Below are 24159 nucleotides of genomic sequence, written 5' to 3'. Positions count from 1 at the left end.
AGAATATAATAAGGGGAAAATATCTTCAGCAGAAAGACAATTAGCTATGAAACGACTGGATGATGCAAGAGGAGTATTAAATCAGTATATAAAACATTACGAAACAAGAATAAAAACAATGACCGGAAGTGGTTTGAGAAAACAAAAAGGAGGTAATGTTGTGTTTTTTAATGATCCCAAACAGCTTTTGAAAAAACTTGAACTTATTATCGGTGAAATGATAGCTGGAAATACCAGTATCGAAATGAGAAACACAGGTCAAGCCATTCTTGATATTCTTCTGAGGATGTCAATTGTTAATAAGAACCAATACAACAAAATTGTCAATAATTGTTTCAAGATATAATGTAATTATAATATATAATGAAAAGAGAAATTGTTTTAACTTCTTACAAAAACGAATCTGGAAAACCATCAGATTTACAACTCATTTTATTCAGCCTATAACTCTTAATGACAATAATGAGTATGTTATTGGCCTTAACAGAATTATAAACATGAGTTTCACATGGTTTAATGTTAACAGTTAACTAAAGAACCTGAAGCTCAAATATAGTAGAGATAACGATACATCTTTCACTGAAATCACTCTACCAGCTGGCGTATGGAATTATACCAATTTCAACAGTTACATTAAATCTCAAACAAAAATAGATGATAAAACTTATCCCATAACATATGAATTCGATGATACAATTTTTCGAGTTGAAATAACACTGCATGAAAATTATCAGCTTGATCTTCAAGAGAGTAACTTCAATGAGCTTATTGGATTGAACAAAGTGCTTCTCAAACCTGGAAACCATGTCGGCCCAAAACTTCCAAATTTATCACAAGACACTGATTTTCTAAATATTCATTGTGATCTAGTTGATGAGAGTATGGTAGATGGTCAAGAAACAGACATAATCTACAGCTTTAGTACAATTGTACTCAAACCATCATATGTTTCACTCTTCAACCACAGAGTCACTTTTAATCCAATCAACAAAAACAAAATATCAAGCATTTGTGTCTATATAACAAACGGAAAACGAAGAATTATTGATTTGAATGGACAAGACACAGCTTTTCATTGCTATTGAAACGATTCAATTGATATAACTGATTGATAAAATGAGATCTAATGAGTTGAAAAAAATGTATCATCCAAAATTGGGACATTTTGTTTATAAGCACAAGGGATCGGGTATCATTGTTGAGAATTTGTTTAAACCAATAAAAGCTATCTTCAGATCAGTTGCAAAACCATTTGCTAAAAAAGCTCTTGATGTAGGTGTTTCACGTGCTGGAGAACGTCTTGGAAAAGCTGTTTCTCAAAAATCTGGTGATTATATAATGGATTGATTACATAAAATTCAAAATAAAAGAACTCCATCAAAAAGTCCTGCTAAGATCACACCAAAAAAAGAAGAAGAATTGACAGACATGATTCTCAATCGGTCGATAAGTGGTAGTGGTATCAGACGGTAAAATAATCTAACATATAAATACAATGTCGTTTAGAACAGATCAGTACTTACGACGAAATGAATTAGTCAGAAGCCAACTTGATAATGTTAATCGTAGCCTAGCTCATGACCAGGCACAATCCAAGGTCGGTTACAAATTCACCGTCAATGACAGAAGTAGTTTTTTCAACTGGTAGAATGCTTACTTCGAGGTCCAGTTCCAGGTTCAAAAGCTAGCCGATGGTACTGCCTTTGGGACAGACCGAGTGTCAGTAATCAATGGTGCTAATTCGCTTATTCAGCATATGACTATCAAAAGCGGAGGTAAGATTGTTTACGATACGGATAATTTACACAAAGTAGTAAATTTGAAAAATTTGCTTGAATACAGTGATGCATGATTACTCAAGAAGGATCGCCAAAAACAGTCTATGGTACCTGAATACAGACCACAGAATAGCTAATGCAAATCAAAACGCTGGATTTGAAACACGACGTCTGTTAACAACTGGAAGGAATGACGTAAATGCTATTTTACTCCCAAACAGGTACAGTTTTTTCGAAGAGCTTGAGGAGCGTATGTTAGCACCGATGCAATTACAATTTAATATCCAACTGTTAGATGACGCAAGTCTCATCTGGAAAGCGGTCACTGCCGACGATGCTCGTGTTGTTATCAATAGATTCTTTTTATGGGTTTCCAGACTCCAACCAAAAGATAGTCTTTACAAACAGTTTATATCAAACTTTATGAAAGTGAATCAGTGGACTTGTATGCAAGAAATATTTGAACAATCACCTGGTACTAGATCATCGGGATTTTTTCAGATCAGTCCAACCATCGATAATGTAAAGCATGGCTTTGTATTTCTTCAACGTGATAAAGACAATAATGGTGAGGCGAATCCGTATGAATAACATCAACCGGATCGAGGAAATGACTCTTACCTTACAACTTGTCGTTTAGAATATGGTAATGGCGTATTTTTTCCCGAGGTGGAATACGTTAACAAAGTAAGAATATTCAATGATTTGATGAGTTTTGCAATGCGTAAGAATGATTACAACTCAGGCACGCAACTTAATCTCAGCAAGTTCAATTCTCTTTTCGGAGTTATTTATTTCGATCTATGTTATCAAACTGAAAAAGTTACAAAAGATCCCAAACAGCTTGTTTTCAGATATAAACTAAATGCTCAAGCAGCTTCTGATAGTGTTTTCAAAGTGAATGCTGTTGTACTCTATGAAAAAGAAGTAATAATAAACCAGGTTGGAAATGACTTGCTGATAGTGTAAATTATCTAACATATTGACATAATAAATTACTGAAAATCGAGAAATCACCAATGAAGAAAAATGCGAATTGATAAAAAAAACTAGACGCATAGCTGCGTTAACTCGGTCTTTCAATATCGCACATCTGGAGATATTTTTAAGGGACTGCTATATTGCCATTGTAACGCAATTTGGTCATTGCCAGTCGTGATTAAGTCTACTTGTGTTTATTTTTGTCTGCTGGAGTGTAATCAATGTTGTTATGGTACTAGACAACAATCAAAATACTATATTACCATGTAGGAGTAGGTTCCTACAGATGCCAAAGGTTGAAATTCAAGGACTTTTCAGTGACTTTGAAGGCCAAGTTTTAGAAAATTGAAGAACCACTTTTGGAAAGGTTTGCATAGGCAATTTTAAAATTATTTCTTAGCTTTGCCATGAAAGTACTTTAATTTTCAACTTGAAAAAGTATTCCAAAAATCAACCTCTAGTCCTCAAATTCAAGTACTTTCGAGGCCTTGAATTTTTTATTTTTAAATTCATCAAGGACCTTCAAGGCTTTTATGAACCCTGAGTAGGTAATGTATGTGCCTTTAACTGCAAGGAGAAGGGAATTTTTTTCACATTATTGGTACCGAGTGACAGTTTGTTGCCAAATGTTCACTCAAGGGGAGTTGTCAGAAATCAGTAGATTGAACCAATAATTATCACTGTTCAATATGTCATATAGTTGTTAGTAGAAAAATCTCTGAATATTGAATATTGCTGATAGCCACAAGAGAAGCAGTGCCATTTACAGTTTTAGTATATTCAATTAGAGGCATTTGATTGTCATTTAATACCAAGAGGGAATAGACATATTTTGACCTTTTTGTGGGTTTAAAAATACATCATACAAAAAACTGAAAACCACATCAAAAACCCTGCGCATTCACTATTATTTCTTATAAGATTTTCAAGAATTGATTTGCTGTCAACTGAATCAGACAATATTCCTTCACTGTAATCACTTTTTAGTTTTAGGATATAAACTTACTTCAGTTCCACAAACATTAACAGTTTATGGCAAATCATCTGATGGTAAATACTTGTTTAAATATGAAATTTCATATAATCTTTGGCCATACTGAATAACATTAGATAAGGAATTTGAATTCCAATAACTACATGATTTTATCATGGAGTAGCAGAGTGAATTGACACGATCATTAACAGGATTGATTCCTTGTTTGTTATTATAAATCAAAGAGCATAAACTCATTGCAACACATTGTTGTCCTGAATTTTGTCCAAATACCAACTCATTAGCTTGGCTATATGGTGCTTTATTGTTTTGCAAGGGTCAATGTACATTGGAGTAAGACCAGGGTTTTTATCTATATCTGAACTCAGTTGAAATTTACAATAGTTTGATGCGTGTGTCTGACTCTTATAAAGATACATGGGTCTATTACAAGAAAACATTGATAAATACCGACTCGCTCTATACTTCAATTTAATTATCCTTTGATATACCCTCACAGAACAATTCAACAAATACTTCTTCTGATGGTGTGTAACTTTATTTAACCTTACCGTCTTCGTATTAAGCTTACCAACATTCGTTGTAACTCTTCTAACCTTCACATAACGACGTAGCCAAGAGGACTTGGGTGAGTGAGGCGTGATATTGCACTATATACAGTATATACTACACTGACAAATAGTGTGTATATGCAAAATATACTGTATATACTTTAAATATATACCGAGTATACTTTAACTGTAAATTCTGTATATTGTGCAAGCATACACGTATGCACTATATACAAAATTTATCATGTTTATTGTATAAAGTGTATATTCTGTATAAAGTGTAGACAGAGTGTAGAAGTGAATTGTATATTGTGTATAATTATAGTGTATATTGTTTTATTAAAAACTGGGTCATTGGATAATGCAATTCAAGACTTTTTATTGGCTTAGCCATTGTGTTATATGAGCCAATATACCATAATCTAATATCTGTACATTGTAACATCCGGTTTCTCCTTACAAAATGAAGTCGAGAAGATTTGTCTAATATCTTGGGGTCCTTTTTTTTTTTTTTGAATAAAACAATTATTCCACTCGCACTTGTTGGATATGAGATGATAGATAGCCAACTCGGCGCTACGCGCCTCGTTGGCTATAATCATCTCATATCCAACACGCGCTCGTGGAATAATTGTTAAGTATATTTATACACTTTAGACACATGTCTATTGTATAAAGTGTATATTCAGTATAAAGTGTATACGGAGTACAGAAGTGAATTGTAGGAGGGAGTGTATATTGTGTAAGGATATTGGTTAACATTTGGACTGTATTTGTCTTTTAAATCTTTTGGGACAATCAAATAAAACCACTAAGCCTTCAGTCATGCTTTGGGTGTTTATTGCTGTGCATTCAGACAAAAAAAAACTAGGATGGAGTTGATCTTTTTTATTTACTTACAAACAAAACGCACTAAAAGTATTGATATTTGCATAGGTTAGGCCTAGGGGTATAAATATACAACAATATACACTATATACACAATATACATTCCCTCCTACAGTTCACTTCTATACTCTGTATAAACTTTATACAGAATATACACTTTATACAAGAGGCATGATAAATTTTGTCAATATATGTCGTTCTAAGATCTTTGTGCAATACCGCGCCTTAGTCACTTGAAAAAATTACATCTTTACAATAAGCAGGTAGTAACTGAAATATCCAGTACTGCGCTAAACGCTACTCTTAACCACCATGTGATGATGATCCCTTGGGACAGCAAAAGTGTAACTTCTGATATTGAAAAGACCATTCACCTTGTAACGAAAGCATCAACAATTTTATTTCATAGAGAGTAAAAACTGTCCTAGAAAAAAAAGCACTAATCAAGGGATGACTCGAATGATACAAAACACCTACAAAAACTATTATTGTAGTCCGTCGGACCATGAAAGTTCATTGCGCATTTCCATCCCATAGCATAATTCGTCGTTCTCAAATGACAGTTAAAGACATTTTTTTACTATTTTAAATGTTTAAGCCCTTAAATAAATCTAATACCAACAATACCTCTTTCTCAAAAGAGATTCTCTAGTAACAAAAAAGTAGGCCGAAAAACAAGAAAACACACCCTTGGGAATATGCATGCTTTAAATTAACAATATGTTTAAACTTCACACATACCATTGTACGTATGATGCACGATCCTCGCAGTAGAGAGCGAAATTTATGCAATAGCGAAAATCAGACCTGAAAAAAAAAATCAGGCCTGTACGGGATTCGAACCACTGACCTCTGCGATACCAGTGCAGCGCTCTACCAATTGAGCTGACAAGCCAACTGGGAGCAGGCCGTTAAGTTGATTCGTAATAAACCCGTGATGATAAATCAGATACGATGAATATATGAAGTTCATATATTCATCGTATCACATACCATTGTCTTACTTTTATCTAATAGAAAAAGTACATTAAACAATAGCCCTATTACCTTATACCTATGATTATTCGAACACCATAAAAAACGCAAACTCTAAGCAAATTGCGCTTTTTGTTCAGTTATTGAACAGGCAACATGTCAGGCTCCAACAATCTTTTACCTACATATGAAATTGACAAGAGAGTCAACGCTGCACAGAATATAACATTCGACATTGATTCATGTACCGTGATACCCTGGCTCCAGAGGTTTCTCTTTTTCACCCTGTTTAAAATCCTTTCGGGCTGCGAAGCAGCGAGATTGGCCGAGCTGCGTAGCAGCGTCTCTTTTTCTCGGAGGAATAAGAGACGTTGATTTGTCGTTCTCAAGAGACAATTCAAGACACATTTCTCTAGTACTTTGAATGTTTAACCCCCTAAATCTCATAAAAAATTATGTTATTAAGCCACTAAAGACAGACAAAGCACACCCTTGTGACCATGCTAAACATACAATAGGCCTATTAACGTTACACTTTTGATTCAACGACTAACATAAAAGACGCATACTCAAAGTAGATTGCAAATTCCATTTTAATCTTTCATATGAAACTATTTTAAAGAGCACAAACCTGCCAAACCCTCAAAGTATTTCGAAATTAATCTGATACCAGTAATACCTCGTTCACAAAATACATTCTCTAGTAAAGAGCACAAACCTGCCAAACCCTCAAAATATTTCGCAATCAATCTAATACCAACAATACCTCGTTCTCAAAAGACATTCGCTCGTAGCAAAAAAGTAAGCCAAAAAACAAGAACAAAACCCACCCTCGGGAATGTGCATGCCTTCAATTAACAATATGATTAAACTTCACACATACCATTGTCTCAATCTTATCTAGTAGAAAAAGCACATTAAACAATAGCCCTATTACCTTACACCTATGATTCTTCGAACACCATAAAAAAAAAACGCAGATTCTAAGCAAATTGCGCTTTTCGTTCGGTCACTGAACAGATAACATGTCGGGCTCCAACAATCTTTTACGTACATCTTACATTGACAAGAAAGTCAACGCTGCACAGGATATAACATTCGACATTGATTTATGTACCACGACAAAATCAAAGACCTTGTGAACGCCAATGCCAATGCGTTAGGCAGCCCGAAAGATTTTATTTTCTTTCCACTCCTATCTGTGTCGGCGCACTTCATGGGACCACACATCCGTGTAACTATAAATGATGAATGGAAAGAACCACTAATGCTATGGAGCGTAGTTCTAGCGGATAAAGGCCAGTAGAAATCACCTGCACTTAACAGACTTTTAGCGCCCATTGAAGTCCTGGAAGATCAACTGATTCAAGTGGCGAACAACGAGGGCGTCAAAGCCGACTCGGAAAATCCCGAACCACAAATATTTGTAGAACATTTTTCCATGGAAGAACTTCATTACACACTGAGGAGAAATAATGGACGAATCGTTGGGCTATACCATGAAATACCTCTGTTTTATGTGCAGCTAGACAAATACAAAAACGGTAGTGCGGACAGAAAAACACTGCTGTCCCTTATAAATGGTAGCGCTTGGAGAAGAAATTTTCGCACAACCAACAGTGTAGTGCCTGACACGTGTTTCAACATCGCAGGATTCATACAACCGGATGTTATTGTCAGCCTTCTTAACGGTTACGATTACAACGGTTACTGCGACAGACAAATCTTCGTCTGCCCTCCTGAGAAAGATGTGGACTATGACGAACTCATAAAACCACCTCCCAACACGCCAAAGCTAGATGACATCTTCCACACACTGGACTTTTGTGAACATTTATCACAGGAATATGAAGATGGTCGATTATCAATAGACTACAATAAGTCAAGAAAACACCTTGACGCAGAAAACGTTTGTCGGATTGTTTGGGTCGAAGTATGCAACCTTGACAACCCCTGGGTGTTGCACAAATGTAAAGTAGCAGGCTGTTCTGAAGGATATGTAACTATTGATGGCAACGAATGTCTGAAGCGATTGAAATGTGCATATCCTAAAGAAAAAGTACGAATAAGCCGCGACCTTCCAGAAATTTTCAAGTGCTGTTCGAACTCCCCTGTTAATGGTGGTAAAGATCAAAAGCCGTCTAAGTTTTGTGCAATGCATCAGAAAGAAGAGGTGGCTGAGGTCGTAGAGGTACCCCCTGAGTTTACTGAGGTGAATGGAGAAAATGGAATGCTCCCTGAGGACGCTGTGTACGGATGCAAGAAGAAAGAGAACATTTCACTCTTCTTTGAAACTACTGCGGGTGTGCTGACACTTATAAGACCATGTGGCATTGTATTTGGAATGACAGAAATGCTTACTTGCGAATCCCAGACACAAGTTTTTCTTTTAATTCTAAGAACATTTTGTAAGAATATGGAATATTTTGAACGATTGATGTATGTAGGTTATGATAGGGCGTGTGGGCTTGTTCAATTTCGTAGGAATCAAAGTAAGAATAGTAGTGCAGGTGCGAAACTTCTCTTAGATAACGTGAGATTCCTTGTTGATATTTTCCATGTTTCCAAACATACTGAGGAGGTTTGCAGCCTCTGGAGAATCCAAGTTGTCTGTACCACCCAATGCTTCCAACGTTTAGCGAAATTCATGGAGCAAGGACAGAATCATGTGAACAAGGTTTTCGAAGGTTCAACTCTTATTTTCATCTAACAAGGAAGATGACTCAACATACGCATAATGTTCCGTTTTGGTTTGTAAATGACTGTTTCAATCGAGAATTGGAATTCCAATTAAGAGAAGAAGGAAAGACTGATGTAGATTTGTAATAAACAATGTTATCAATATTAACTAAACCTTATAAATAGGTAATTGGTGAATTTAGCTTCAATAAACTGCTTTTGAATTTTTTACATTGTCTATATGGCGTGTTAGGTGTCAATATACAATTTAATCGGGGCTTGACTTTAGCAATACACACTATATACAATTTATACACAATATATAATTGATTGTGAGCTTGAGTTTGGCAATATACACTATATACACAATATACAGTTGATTCTAGGCTTGACTTTGGCAATATACACAATATACACAATATACAATTGACTCCAGGCGTGACTTTGGCAATATACACTATATACACAACATACAATTGATTGTAGGCTTGACTTTGGCAATATTTAACACGAGCGCGCGTTGGATATGAGATGATAGATAGCCAACGAGGCGCGTAGCACCGAGTTGGCTATAATCATCTCATATCCAACAAACGCGAGTGGAATAATTGTTTTATTTAAAAAAAAACGCCCCCAAGACATTAGACAAATCTTCTCGACTTTATTTTGTGAGAAGAAAGGGGATGTTACAATGTACAGTTATTAGATTATGGTATATTGGCTCATATACCATACTGGCTAAGCCAATAAAAAGTCTTGAATTGCATTATCCAATGATCCAGTTTTTAATAAACACTATATACACAATGAATAAAGGCTGATAGTTTCGAAAGAAACTGTTTGGGGCTGCGTCGGTGGGAGTAACGAAATAATTTGGATATATCAACAAAGTTGAAGTGGTAAATTGGCCACCGTAACGATTACAAAAGCTGACGTTTCGAGCGTTAGCCCTTCGTGGGAGCGAATAGAGGAAGTGTGGGTTGTGTGTGCTTTTAAAGGCAGAGAATGGAGCTACGTTATTGGTGGGAACATGGCAAGGAGAAAAACAAGAATAAATTAGTGGAACGAAAAGCGTTCGTTGATCCCTATGGGATTTAGACTGCCGGTTTGAAAGATGAGCCTCTGTTCAAGATTTTTACGGCTTTCCGTGCTACCTAAGTGTAAGGAAAGACCGCAGATTGCCATATGTTGCTTAGAATGATTAGGTAAATTAAAATGTCTAGCGACTGGTTTCGATGTGTCCTTGTCATTTCTTTCCACGTCTCGAAGGTGTTCTCGGAATCGGTCACCTAGTTTTCTGCCTGTTTCGCCGATGTATATCTTTTTGCAATAAGTGCAAGTTATGCAATAGATTACATTGGCGGAGGTGCACGTGAAGTGATCGGTGATCTTAATGGATCGTTTGGGTCCCGATATTTTTATCAGTGTTGTGAATGAAAGGACACGTTTTGCATCGTGCACGAGCGCATTTAAAAGTGCCTGGTTGGTCATTAGTCTGAAAAGAAATTCTGACCAAAAAATTGCCTATGTTTTATGTCGCGTTTGAATGAAATGAGCGGAGGCTGCGAAAAGATAGTGCTTGTCTCTGGATCGTTTTGAAGTAATTTAAAGTTTTTAAGAATGATGGATCTAACTGAGTGGTTATGCGACGTTTGTAGTGCTGAATGTCGATCAATAAGTTGGGCGCGGTGGTAACCCGCTTGAACGACAGAAACATGGTAACCACGTTTATCGAAAAACTGGCACATTGACTCTGATTTGTGGTGGAAATCAGAGTCATCACTGCATAAACGACGAAGTCTTAGAAACTGAGAAAAAGGAATGGAATTCTTAACGTGAGATGGATGCGAAGACGAATATAACAAGTAATATGCGAGTTTCAAGGTTTATAATACACACTAGTGCATAAACCGTTCTCTTCAATTGAAACTTTGATGTCTAAAAAGAATAAAGAATTGTCAGAAATTTCCCAGGTATATTTCAGAGCCGTGTGAAAAGAATTGAATGCGGTTATGAATTGAATGAGCTCCTCTCTGGTAGAGGAGGTAGCGCCGATACCGTCGTCGATGTAGCGACCGTAGAGTTCAGGTTTGGACCCGTTGTATTGGCTGAAAAATTGATGTTCGACAAAACCTACAAAAAGATTAGCATAGCTAGGTCCCATTTTGGTGCCCATGGCTACACCGTTGGTTTGTTTGAAGAAGTTGTTTCCGAATGAAAAACAATTGAGTGTGAGCACTAGTTCGGCTGAGCGTAGTAGTGTTTCAGATTTAGGTTCCTTATCTGTACGTTGATCAAAAAAATGTTTAAGGAGCAGAAGGCCTTCGCCATTAGGAATGACAGTGTAAAGAGACGTAATATCCATGGTGAAAAGAAGTTTGTTTAGGCCAAGGAAATTAAAGTCTCGAAAAATTTGAAGAGCGTGTTGGCTGTCTTTAATATATGATGGTAAAGTTTTGACGATGGGAGCCATAATTTTGTCTAGATAGCTGGAGATAAGTTCGGTAGGGCAACTGCAAGCCGAGACAATGGGCCAACCCGGGTTGTTAGGTTTGTGAACATTAAGTAAAAAGTAAATACCAGAAGTTCTAGGAGTGGTAATGATGAGATTTTTTGCTGTGGCCGGCAATTCTTGTTTATTTATGAGTTGGTTGATCGTATTCTTGACGGAATTTTGATGGCTGGTAGTGAGGTCTTTGTCGACCTTTTGATAAAAAGAGGTTTTAGAAAGTTACCGCAAAGCTCCTTTTTGGTAGAGGTCGGTGCGCCAAACAACGATCCCCACAGGGATGACGAACGCTTTCATTCCACTAATTTATTCTTGTTTTTCTCCTTGCCATGTTTCCACCAACGTAGCTCCATTCTCTGCCGTTAAAAGCACACACAACCCACAATTCCTCTATTCGCTTGGACGAAGGGCTAACGCTCGAAACGTCACCTTTTGTAATCGTTACGGTGGCAAATTCCCCACTTCAACTTTGTTGATATATCCAAACTATATACACAATATACATTTCACTCTGGGCTTGAATATGTGTATATTCTGTATATTGATATCACTATACTTAAGTGTATATTTATACAGTTTATATATCAAAATATACAGAAGTATATTCTGTATATTTACTTAGTGACTTCGGTATGCTTGGACGAATACCCTCATACACAAATTCCTTCAGTTTTCTGCCCTTTCTTCTGAGACGTTTCAGAGTAGCTTCTGGTATTCTATCACGTGATAAGACACGGTTTTGTTTACATGTAAACATAATATGGGATAGCTCGTTTGATATAGCAGGTTTTTTTTTTTTTTCAGGTCTGATTTTCACTATTGCTCAAATAGTGCTTTACTGCGAAGGATCGTTCTCATATACGTCTCATAACCGCAGTTCACACATATGTTTCATATGTTTGTTGTTGTTTGATTTATCATCTACGGGTTTATATCGAATTAATTTGATGGCCTGCTCCCAGTTGGCTTGTTAGCTCAATTGGTAGAGCGCTGCACTAGTATCGCAGAGGTCAGTGGTTCGAATCCCGTACAGGCCTGAAATTTTTTTCAGGTCTGATTTTCACTATTGCTCAAATAGTGCTTTACTGCGAAGGATCGTTCTCATATACATAGCAGGTTTTGTTTGATATTTCTGGATAGAAGGTTCACTCACAAAGTATCGCTCGTAAATTGATCTCTCGTAAAGTTCGCGGACCGACCTGTTCCCAAAACGCTCCACAAGTTTTAGTGTGGGTCTACCGCGAAGGGTGTGTGACTTTGTATCTGTACTGAACGTAATAGCCATCGAATTTCTTTCGCGTACATTAAGCAAGGAACTGCCCATGAAGGCAGCCATGGCTTTAAACCGACTGCGCTCTAGGGTTCATTCTACGCATGCGCGTACACTTCACACATGCAATGTAGTGGAACTGCGTTTTGTGACTGTACGCAAAAAAAAAAAAAGCCGAACTTATACCTCGGGCGTTTCCTTCGGAAAGCCCGAGTAATAGTCTTTTCTTTACGGAAATTGTTGCAATAGAGACATCAGAACACGAACACATTTGGGTGGTATAAAGACTAAACAAGAATATTATGATCTATACAAACATCTTTTCGATAGCGAAGAACAAATGGTGGAATTTTGTTTTGAAGAATATATGATGTATTTCGCCAACTCCTGTGATTATCATTATCATAAAGTTTATCCTGCATTTCATATTTTCGAAAGATCAACCGATGTCGCAGAAAGAATTGAAGAAAAAACAAAAACAATTACTGAATTAACAATCACTTTCAAAGATAAGGTGCATTATGATTTAGATCATCCAGATAGGAAATCGAAATCATTGAAAAAAGTGGAAACAATACAATACGCAGAAGGAGATTTATACTTTAAACATGAATAAACACATTTAAGTTCTACTAACATCGATGAAATAACTGAAATGATATCTGAGATATTTTCAAAGATTAAATGTATTATTCGTTTTTACTTTTTGAAAATATGTTATATGATTGAATAATTGTATAACATATATTATATATAAGATATGACACAGTTATATGAAATCGATGTCAAACTAACAATAGATCAGTGGGTCGAATTTTTTGAAGCTCTAGCTGATGGAACATCAGTCACATCAAGACTAAAAGGTCGGCACACACGAGGGGACTAGTCCCTGCGACTAGTCCGTGCGACTAGTCCTGGCGACAAGTCTTTGAAGGGTTTACACGAGGGGACCGGTAGCAGGGACTATTCCCTTAAGGTGTTCACACGAGGGCACTCAATTGCACAAGAACATAGGAAAATTAAGAGGCAAAAGATGTTTCTTAGTCTTGGGCGTTACACGAAAATAATGAAAATTTGGCAACTTTTCATTGTAGCACTATTAAACATCAACGCAAATGAACTACACTTATTCAGTCGAATTATTCATGTTTTTACGTTCCGTTTTTTATTTATTTATTTATTTTTAACAGACACAGAGTCAAATAGGGTAAAAATTCCATCAAAACGGCTCCAAGACATCTGTATATGTTTACAAAACTAGAAATAGTTTTTTATTCTTCAGTTGTAGAAATCTAGAATTCAGGGAAAATTCATAGAGATTGCAATGTTTACAAATACCGGAAGTCACGCATCATACTGACCCGTGATTGGCTTATTTACCGTTTAGTCGCAGGGACTGGTCGCACAAACAGTTCACACGAGGGGACAAACATTTGTTTCATGCGACAAGTCCCTGCGACTGGTCGCACGAATTCAAACCAGTTTGAATTCGTGCGACCAGTCGCAGGGACCAAATTTTGGTCCCTGCGACCACAGAAATGTGTAGTTCACACGAAGGGACTAGTCGCATGAAACTGGTCGCTGGGACTAGTCGCAGGGACTAGTCCCCTCGTGTGTGCCGACCTAAAAGCAGATTCTTTATCAGGAGATAGAATATTAGAAGTTCCAAAAGAAATTCAGTACAGATATCAAAAAAATAAAAAATTGAAAAAAGGTATGGTCATTTAATTAACAGGATCGGATATGGATTAGATTTATGAAAATTCAAGCAACTTTGTTGACGGAGAGGAACTGGTGTACATACTGTCTACTGACTTGAGTAAAGCTTTTGACTCTCTTAGCCATTCTCTAATCGTAAAGAAACATGACATGTCATTCCATATAAATAATGCTGATTTGAGCATGTATGCCGACGACCATCAGATGTATATCATGGGGGAGAAGCATGACGCTGTCTTGCAAAGTATCAAGATCCATGGAGAGAAAACTCTATCCTGGTACAAGAACAACTATCTCTCAACCAACCTAGAAAAGTTCCAGCTATTAATGATCAACCCGAGAAATGTTGACAAAGACAACGATAACCAAAATTTTTCTGTTGATGGTCATACTATTGAGAGAATGGGGGAAATACGTGTGATCTATGCTCTAACGCCAGTCAAAAAGTAGGGGTCCTAGTGCGGCTACGCAATTTGATACCCTGTAATGCTAAACTATCACTTTACAGGTCTTCAATTGTCCTTTTTACAGTTGTGGGCCTGGTGGCCAAGCCTTTGAACAGGAGTGAAGCTTAGGGTAACCTTGTTATGATAGAGATGTTGCTGCTTTTCAAATGCAGATTACTTTGTTATCATGATAAGTAGATACAGGTCTCTATCACAACAGGGTCACCCTTGACCTCACTACTGTTCAAAGGCTTGGCCACCAACCCCACAACTGTAAAAGGGACTATTCTGCCCCATCTAACCTACTGTCATCTAGTATGGCACTTTTGTAATGCATCGGATCGGAGAAAGCTTGAGCGGATTCAGGAGCGAGCACCGAGGGCGGTGTAGAAAACTAGATCAGCGTCCTATCAAGAACTGCTAAGTCGCGCCAAACTACCGACGTTGCACAACCGGCGCCTACAAGACATTGACACTCTGATGTTTAAAGTTAAGCACAGTCTCTTACCCGAGAATATTTCTGACTTATTTAAAATAAAGAACACTCAGTATAACTTACGGAACAGTGACTTCGAACTGCGAAGATTTGAAACTGTAAGATTTGATAGGAATTCTATTAAATATAAAGGACCTCTCATTTGGTCGAAGTTACCAAGACACCTAAGAACGATAGAAACTCTAAATTCGTTCAAGAAGAACATAAGAAAAGTCGACCTTTCAACTCTTGTTGAAATTTAAAACTTAACTAAATAACTTTATAATCTTTTTAATTATCTACTGTAAATAACTATTATCTACATATGCAAATGTATTTGACTTTTAAATTTTTTAGTGTCCCCCATTAGCTTATAGCTAAAAACATAGACACTTAAGTAAAGTTTTTCATTCATTCATTCATTCACCAAGAAAAAAACATTAAAGGGAAAGTACGGTCTAGAAAAATTTTATCTCACTTAGAAGATGTTTTCCTCAGGAGTTCGAAAATAACTGCCATTTTGTCTAGTTTGCTTTGTATTAGCGACAAGAGCGCTTAGAAGTTGCCCACAAAAAAGAGCCATTAAAGTTTCATTTTCCCCTAAAACTTTAAGTGAACACTTTTGTTGTATTGCTAAATTAGGCACGCATAGGCAATATTATCCTTCGGATAAATTGATTTGATGCAAATTTACATGTTCCCCTAATTGCCAGTTTTGGTAACGGGAGTTGTTAATGATCTATCACATTCATCTCTCCAGTTGGGGTAAAAGATGTCACTTTGGAAAGGAACACAACGGAGAACAGTGGCTGCAACGATTTGTGGGTGAATTTCACTTGCAACGCATCCGTGGCCAATCCACCAGTTCATAACTATCTGCTCCTAAAGAATGAAACAAAGGTCAGTTTTAGCAAAAAAGGAACATGGATAGAGAAGATCTCAAGAGGAGAGACATTTGTCTACCAGTGTCAGGCGTATCAGAAAATTGACAATGTCACAAGCTCCAATAATGTCACTGTGGCTGTGAATGGTAAGATTGCAATAATGTGAAAAGAAACCACTTCCATTTTTTTGGCAATGGATAGCTAACAGAAGTAAAACATTCTTTTTTCATCACTCATTTCAGTGCTTCATCATGAGTTTGAAATGAACTTAATGAATTTAAAATGTTTTGCGATCAAATGTTAGCAGTTACTTTTAGAAAACCGATTCAGTGCTGAAGTAAATCAATCATGGAGAACAAACTTGAATTCTAGGTAGATACCTTTAAGTGGTTTGATGTGTAAGAAAAGGCAATTGCCAAAGTGGTGATTGGGTTTAGCATAGATTGGTTCAGGTGATAGATGTTTTGTGGATCAAATACAGTGTATTGTGAAGTAAAACCAGTGCAATCCCATGTAATTCTCTTAAGATATTGACCATCTTGACGTCTCGCCTGGAGACCTCACATTTTTTCACATCTCTTAGGCTTTCCTCAGTAGTGTACTCTTAGTGGTTTTTGTTGAGAATATGTTTTACTTCTATGCATTTCCTTAAAGGGATAAAACTTTACCATTTGTGTTAATTTATTCCCTTCAGAGCCACCTGCATTGGAACAGTTGCAGAATGTATCAGTTGATGAAGGTGGAAATTTGCTAGTGGAGTGTGATGTGACTGCAGGGACTCCTTTCCCCACTGTATTTTGGGAGAATTTTAAAAGTGGTCAGGTCGTTAAAGGAAAGATGTTGAACATAACTAACATCACAAGAAATCAAACAGAATACAGATGCATTGCAAACAACGCTTGTGGAGGCAAATGGGCAACGATGTTCATTGATGTACAGTGTAAGAACATAATTACACAATACGGCTCTTTTGGCAGTAGTGGTGTTTACCATTCGCAAACGTTATTTTTCAATCCGTCATTTACCTAAGGTCACATTGTAGTTAACTTGAAGTTGGCTATTTTGACTAGTTAACATTCACATACAATGTATATATGAATTTCATATATTTTGAACTGCGGTATTAGATACATATGATGCACGATCCTCGCAGTAGAGAGCGCTATTTATGCAATAGCGAAAATCAGACCTGAAAAAAGTCAGGCCTGTACGGGATTCCAACCACTGACCTCTGCGATACTAGTGCAGCGCTCTACCAATTGAGCTAACAAGCGAGGATCGTGCATCATATGTATCTAATACCGCAGTTCAAAATATATGAACTTCATATATACATTATATCTCATTTATCCTCACGGGCTTATTACGAATCAACTTGACGGCCTGCTCCCAGTTGGCTTGTTAGCTCGATTGGTAGAGCGCTGCACTAGTATCGCAGAGGTCAGTGGTTCGAATCCCGTACAGGCCTGATTTTTTTCAGGTCTGATTTTCGCTTGTAAAGATGAAACAATTTTTAGTGTAATAGAAAACTCCGAGCCCCAGATGGGACTCGAACCCACGACCCTCCGTGATCTAGTCGGATGCTCTAACCACTAAGCTACTGGAGACTCTATGGTGAGCAAGGGGCAATTTGTGGGTCTCGACTGGAACCGCATCGCGCGGCTACACAGCCAAGTATTGGTAAGCGCCTTTGAAACTCACTAACAGCATCACGCTGTCACATTAAAGCATATCAAAAAGCGGCCAACCAACCTCCAAAGTGAGCATGTAAAGATGAAACAATTTTTGGTGTAATAGAAAAATCCGAGCCCCAGATGGGACTTGAACTCACGACCCTCCGTGATCTAGTCGGATGCTCTAACCACTGAGCTACTGGAGACTCTATGGTAGATTTTCCCCTAATTGCCAATTTTGGTAACGGGATTTGTTAATGATCTATCACATTCATCTCTCCAGTTGGGGTAAAAGATGTCACTTTGGAAAGGAACACAACGGAGAACAGTGGCTGCAACGATTTGTGGGTGAATTTCACTTGCAACGCATCCGTGGCCAATCCACCAGTTCATAACTATCTGCTCCTAAAGAATGAAACAAAGGTCAGTTTTAGCAAAAAAGGAACATGGATAGAGAAGATCTCAAGAGGAGAGACATTTGTCTACCAGTGTCAGGCGTATCAGAAAATTGACAATGTCACAAGCTCCAATAATGTCACTGTGGCTGTGAATGGTAAGATTGCAATAATGTGAAAAGAAACCACTTCCATTTTTTTGGCAATGGATAGCTAACAGAAGTAAAACATTCTTTTTTCATCACTCATTTCAGTGCTTCATCATGAGTTTGAAATGAACTTAATGAATTTAAAATGTTTTGCGATCAAATGTTAGCAGTTACTTTTAGAAAACCGATTCAGTGCTGAAGTAAATCAATCATGGAGAACAAACTTGAATTCTAGGTAGATACCTTTAAGTGGTTTGATGTGTAAGAAAAGGCAATTGCCAAAGTGGTGATTGGGTTTAGCATAGATTGGTTCAGGTGATAGATGTTTTGTGGATCAAATACAGTGTATTGTGAAGTAAAACCAGTGCAATCCCAGGTAATTCTCTTAAGATATTGACCATCTTGACGTCTCGCCTGGAGACCTCACATTTTTTCACATCTCTTAGGCTTTCCTCAGTAGTGTACTCTTAGTGGTTTTTGTTGAGAATATGTTTTACTTCTATGCATTTCCTTAAAGGGATAAAACTTTACCATTTGTGTTAATTTATTCCCTTCAGAGCCACCTGCATTGGAACAGTTGCAGAATGTATCAGTTGATGAAGGTGGAAATTTGCTAGTGGAGTGTGATGTGACTGCAGGGACTCCTTTCCCCACTGTATTTTGGGAGAATTTTAAAAGTGGTCAGGTCGTTAAAGGAAAGATGTTGAACATAACTAACATCACAAGAAATCAAACAGAATACAGATGCATTGCAAACAACACTTGTGGAGGCAAATGGGCAACGATGTTCATTGATGTACAGTGTAAGAACATAATTACACAATACGGCTCTTTTGGCAGTAGTGGTGTTTACCATTCGCAAACGTTATTTTTCAATCCGTCATTTACCTAAGGTCACATTGTAGTTAACTTGAAGTTGGCTATTTTGACTAGTTAACATTCACATACAATGTATATATGAATTTCATATATTTTGAACTGCGGTATTAGATACATATGATGCACGATCCTCGCAGTAGAGAGCGCTATTTATGCAATAGCGAAAATCAGACCTGAAAAAAATCAGGCCTGTACGGGATTCCAACCACTGACCTCTGCGATACTAGTGCAGCGCTCTACCAATTGAGCTAACAAGCGAGGATCGTGCATCATATGTATCTAATACCGCAGTTCAAAATATATGAACTTCATATATACATTGTATCTCATTTATCATCACGGGCCTATTACAAATCAACTTGACGGCCTGCTCCCAGTTGGCTTGTTAGCTCGATTGGTAGAGCGCTGCACTAGTATCGCAGAGGTCAGTGGTTCGAATCCCGTACAGGCCTGATTTTCGCTTGTAAAGATGAAACAATTTTTGGTGTAATAGAAAAATCCGAGCCCCAGATGGGACTTGAACCCACGACCCTCCGTGATCTAGTTGGATGCTCTAACCACTAAGCTACTGGAGACTCTACGGTGAGCAAGGGGCAATTTGTGGGTCTCGACTGGAACCGCATCGCGCGGCTACACAGCCAAGTATTGGTAGGCGCCTTTGAAACTCACTAACAGCATCACGTTGTCACATTAAAGCATATCAAAAAGCGGCCAACCAACCTCCAAAGTGAGCATGTAAAGATGAAACAATTTTTGGTGTAATAGAAAAATCCGAGCCCCAGATGGGAATTGAACCCACGACCCTTCGTGATCTAGTCGGATGCTCTAACCACTGAGCTACTGGAGACTCTATGGTGAGCAAGGGTCAATTTGTGGGACTCGACTGGAACCGCATCACGCGGCTACACAGCCAAGTATTGGTAAGCGCCTGTGAAACTCGCTAACAGCATCACGCTGTCACATTAAAGTATATTGCATAAATAGCGCTCTCTACTGCGAGGATCGTGCATCATACGTAACATTCAAATGTTCGTGTTTTCAAGATTCTAGTGTCTTATTTCTTTGAAAGTTTTTACAATTTTATTAGCCAGTTCAATCAGAATTGTCATCACATTCAGAGATGTATTTGCTATTCTTTGCACCTCTTCCTTGCTCTAGTTTCTTTGAAACTTTTCTTATTTACAGTTCAGTCACCCGAAGTCATGTCACCCGAAACTTTTAGTCATGCCACCTGAAATCCGGAGTCATGTCATCCGATAGTTTATCACTTGTAAAAACGTTAAGATGGAAAATTACGAGAAAGCATTGAAGGAACCGATCAATTGAATAACCCTTTAGGTGTATTTAGTGACGATACCGAACCTTCCGCAGAGAAATTTCACAGTAAATACGAACTGATTACAACGTTCAGCGAGACATACATATTTTTATTTAACTCGATCTATGATCTGAAAGCATTTCCCAAAAGCATGAACTAACGAGAACTATCCCTGTAGTCACAAATGCCTTAACTCACTTGATATATTTCATCGACAAAACAATATCGTATGAAACGATACAAAACGCGAAGCGAACCAAACCGGTTCTCCGGCTGTCAGTTGAGAGCTTCTTCTTACAAGGTCAAGCTGTCCGAATGCTACGTCGTCCCCACACAAGTCAACTCCCCCTCTTCTTGCGTAAATCGAGCAGATGATGAAGGCCACGATGAACAAGCGTCCGTTCCCGATCCCCCTCAACCACCGTTGGACATCACTCATCCGTTCGATGCCAACCCTGAATCCCTGGACTCCTCCATCCCACTCCCTTAAGGCGACGGTGGAGAAACCCTGTCCGATCCTATAGAACCTGAAGTTCCCAGAGCCCCGGTCGAATCCGACGTGTCCTACTCTAACCCTGACGAAAGCTGTCCGCAACCAGCCCCTCCAAGGCCCCAGCGGTCCCGTAAACCGCCGTCGTACTTGAAAGACTATGTCATGTATTAGGGTCCTACCACTCTCAGCATTTATACTTTTGCAGAATCCCTGAGCCGTTGTTATTATAGTTTGTTCTCGTTAAGGAACGAAAAAGACGTTGCGTTAGCAGGTTGTCCTGCTGTGTTTGTTTAGTTTTATGCGCGCGCTCATACGAGTGACGCCTGACTGTTTTCTCTCCATTATGTATCTTCCATCTTTTTTCGCCGTGTATGAATAAAGCGTATTCGTTGTGTAGTTCGCGTTACTTACTGGCGGTGTGCTTTTGATATCTAACGTTAGTACTCTATGAATTATCCATGTTCACAGAGAGGGCAATATTTTTACATTTTACCTTTCATATCTAGATAAACCATCGGCCACGCTGTCAAGCCATACCATTAAATTGGAGTTAGGAGAAGACAGATCCATTGGTTGCCCTGTGGATATTGGAAACCCCCCAGCTGTCATCGCGTGGTACAAAGGAAATGATACCAGTGGCAGTAAAATGACGAAAAGCTCAATTGTGGAGGTTAAGAATGCTTCTTTATTGGACGAAGGATGGTATACCTGTTTTGCAAAAAATGAACTGGGAAATACAACTGTGAATTTGTTGTTAGTGCTTGGTAAGTTGACTAAGTTTTAGTATGGTTACCGATAAATCAAATCTAGCTTTCACAACATTGATAAGTGATGAGCCGTTCTGTCATTCTAAAGACAGACAGCTTGTCCCGTCTATAGTTTCTCCTGACCCTTTAAGTATTTCTGTTTATTTGATAACATGCAAGAACTATCTTCTGAAAGGAAAAATGGAATGATCATATGGTTTTTTTCAAAAGACCTTTCCTAATATCATGTTGAATATCTGTTGGACAGAAATAGGGAACAAAGAACATTCTAACAATAAAAAGAGACTAATGCGAGTAAATCTTGACCCGTTTTGCTGTAATGAGTATTATTCTTTTACTTGGACAACGCGAGGTTTTCCTAATAAGTTCTTTCCAGTTAACTGCTATAAACTGTGATGGAGTAGCTATTATTATCCGACAGTTTATCTTATGAACTCTACATATCCATTTAACCGTTCTATTGATTTTAACACTTAGTTTTATTTTTGGGTGCCTTTTAAAGATAGTGATGACGCTGATTCTAATATATAACGAGTAGCTATTATTATCCGACAGTTTATCTTATGAACTCTACATATCCATTTAACCGTTCTATTGATTTTAACACTTAGTTTTATTTTTGGGTGCCTTTTAAAGATAGTGATGACGCTGATTCTAATATATAACGATAGTCATAATTATAGTAATAATAACAATTTTTGGAAGAGGCTGAGCATGATAGCAACAATAATCAAGGTCAAAGCTTGTGTTTTCTGTCGATTAATGTATGATAATACTAATGATAATAATGTTAATTACATTGAAACAGAATGATGATAAAACTTTTGGAAATTGTAGTCTCATAACCCAGAACCTTCCGAAAACTATTTGTTTGAGCTGAAGTATTGTTATTAAGATCTGGTACTTTGAGGTTGGTATGGTGAACACATCTAATTAAATCTTTCATAGCGATCATTGAAAGGCGTGTTTTTTCCCCAGTTAAACCAGTATCATCTACAGTTGCTACTTCATCCAAAACAAGTCCCGCAGGTAAGTGATTTTTCATTGAGTGTTTTTCAAGTGACATTCAAAACTTTTTTGTCAAAATAGGATATTCTTTAATGTTACGAAAAAGATACAGAGAGATACGGAGAAAAAGATACAGAGTAAATTATGTCATCAATGGTCATAAACAGCGCATGACTGTACTGAAAGTCATACCCAAATGAAAATCTTATTAAGATCTTACTAAGATTCTTGTAAGTTTCTTACTAAGATTCTTAATAAGATTCTTAAATAAGAACCTTGTAAGACCTTACAAGATCATGGAAGACCTTGTCACAAGATTCTTACAAGAATCTTTAAGGTCTTACAAGATCTTGTAGGAATCTTGTGACAAGATTGTACAAGAATCTTACAAGATCTTACAAGATCTTGGAAGAATCTTGTGACAAGATCGTACAAGATCTTGCAAGATCTGACAAGATTCTTGTAAGAATCTTGTGACAGGATCTTACAAGATACTATAAGATTCTTAACTAAGAATTTGTTAAATATCTTTGTAAGAAACTTACAAGAATCTTACAAGATCTGGTGAGATTCCGATGGAAAGAATCTTAATTAAAGAACCTTTACAAGTTTTCACAAGAACTTGCTAAGATTCTCAACGATATCTCAAATGACCTTCAAAAGAACTTGAAGATCTTTTAAGATTCGTAAACAACTTTTAAGAATGTTTGCAGAATCTGTCAAAATTAGTAGATATCATAAATTTTTTTCAGACCAATAATTAGTGGGTATCTGATGGTTTATGCAATATGCAATAACTAGATGAGCGAGGAATGGAGATCACAATCAAGAAAGAATTTCCTTATCCAACATGTATGCAAAATTTATTGCAAATTCTCAGCACTGAAATTTGTCATTTATTACTAAGTGAGCAAGGATCTTGATAAGAAGTATTAACTGGTGAACTTGCATGATTTAAATGACAATTGTATAAGGAGATTTATTAAAGATTTAAGAGGCTGTCCACCTAAGAACGGATAAGGCAAATTTCGGACCTTCACCGTTTTCCCTGATTTTTACTGGGAAAGTCGATACTTCTATCCCATGAACAAATATTGCGTTTATTTTGAATCAGTCTGGTTTTTTCACTTTTTACGAGATATTTTTCAAGGTGACCTCAAAGGCACCCAGTTTCCTCCCCCCCGACCTCCATAACTTAGCTACAAAAGTCGAACGCTGCTGAAGCCGTATTTTCAACTCTAAAGAGCTTTCTATTTTATATGTCTAAGGTTAACCCTCTGCCACTACGTTAACGGTCAAATGATTACACAGTATATATTTTTCACTGA

The 24159-nt window shown here is 37.4% G+C and overlaps 1 protein-coding gene and 2 pseudogenes across 5 annotated transcripts in view; all 3 read left to right on the top strand.

The window, feature by feature from the left end:
- Window positions 1–24159, top strand: part of LOC111337285 (hemicentin-1) — a 59282-nt gene that overhangs the window by 22587 nt on the left and 12536 nt on the right. For all 5 annotated transcript variants that reach the window (XM_088727708.1, XM_088727704.1, XM_088727707.1 and 2 more), the window contains 6 exons: window positions 16026–16295; window positions 16844–17089; window positions 18106–18375; window positions 18924–19169; window positions 21563–21820; window positions 22802–22852. In XM_088727708.1, the coding sequence (XP_088583834.1) occupies window positions 16026–16295; window positions 16844–17089; window positions 18106–18375; window positions 18924–19169; window positions 21563–21820; window positions 22802–22852 (1341 nt within the window). The remainder of the gene's footprint in view (window positions 1–16025; window positions 16296–16843; window positions 17090–18105; window positions 18376–18923; window positions 19170–21562; window positions 21821–22801; window positions 22853–24159) is intronic.
- On the top strand, window positions 1116–4788 carry LOC148726783 (uncharacterized; annotated as a pseudogene).
- LOC148726782 (uncharacterized) lies at window positions 7459–9227 on the top strand (annotated as a pseudogene).

Source organism: Stylophora pistillata, chromosome 7, assembly GCF_964205215.1.
Source record: "Stylophora pistillata chromosome 7, jaStyPist1.2, whole genome shotgun sequence".
Classification (NCBI taxonomy): Eukaryota; Metazoa; Cnidaria; class Anthozoa; order Scleractinia; family Pocilloporidae; genus Stylophora; species Stylophora pistillata.
This window is presented reverse-complemented; position numbering and strand designations above follow the sequence as displayed.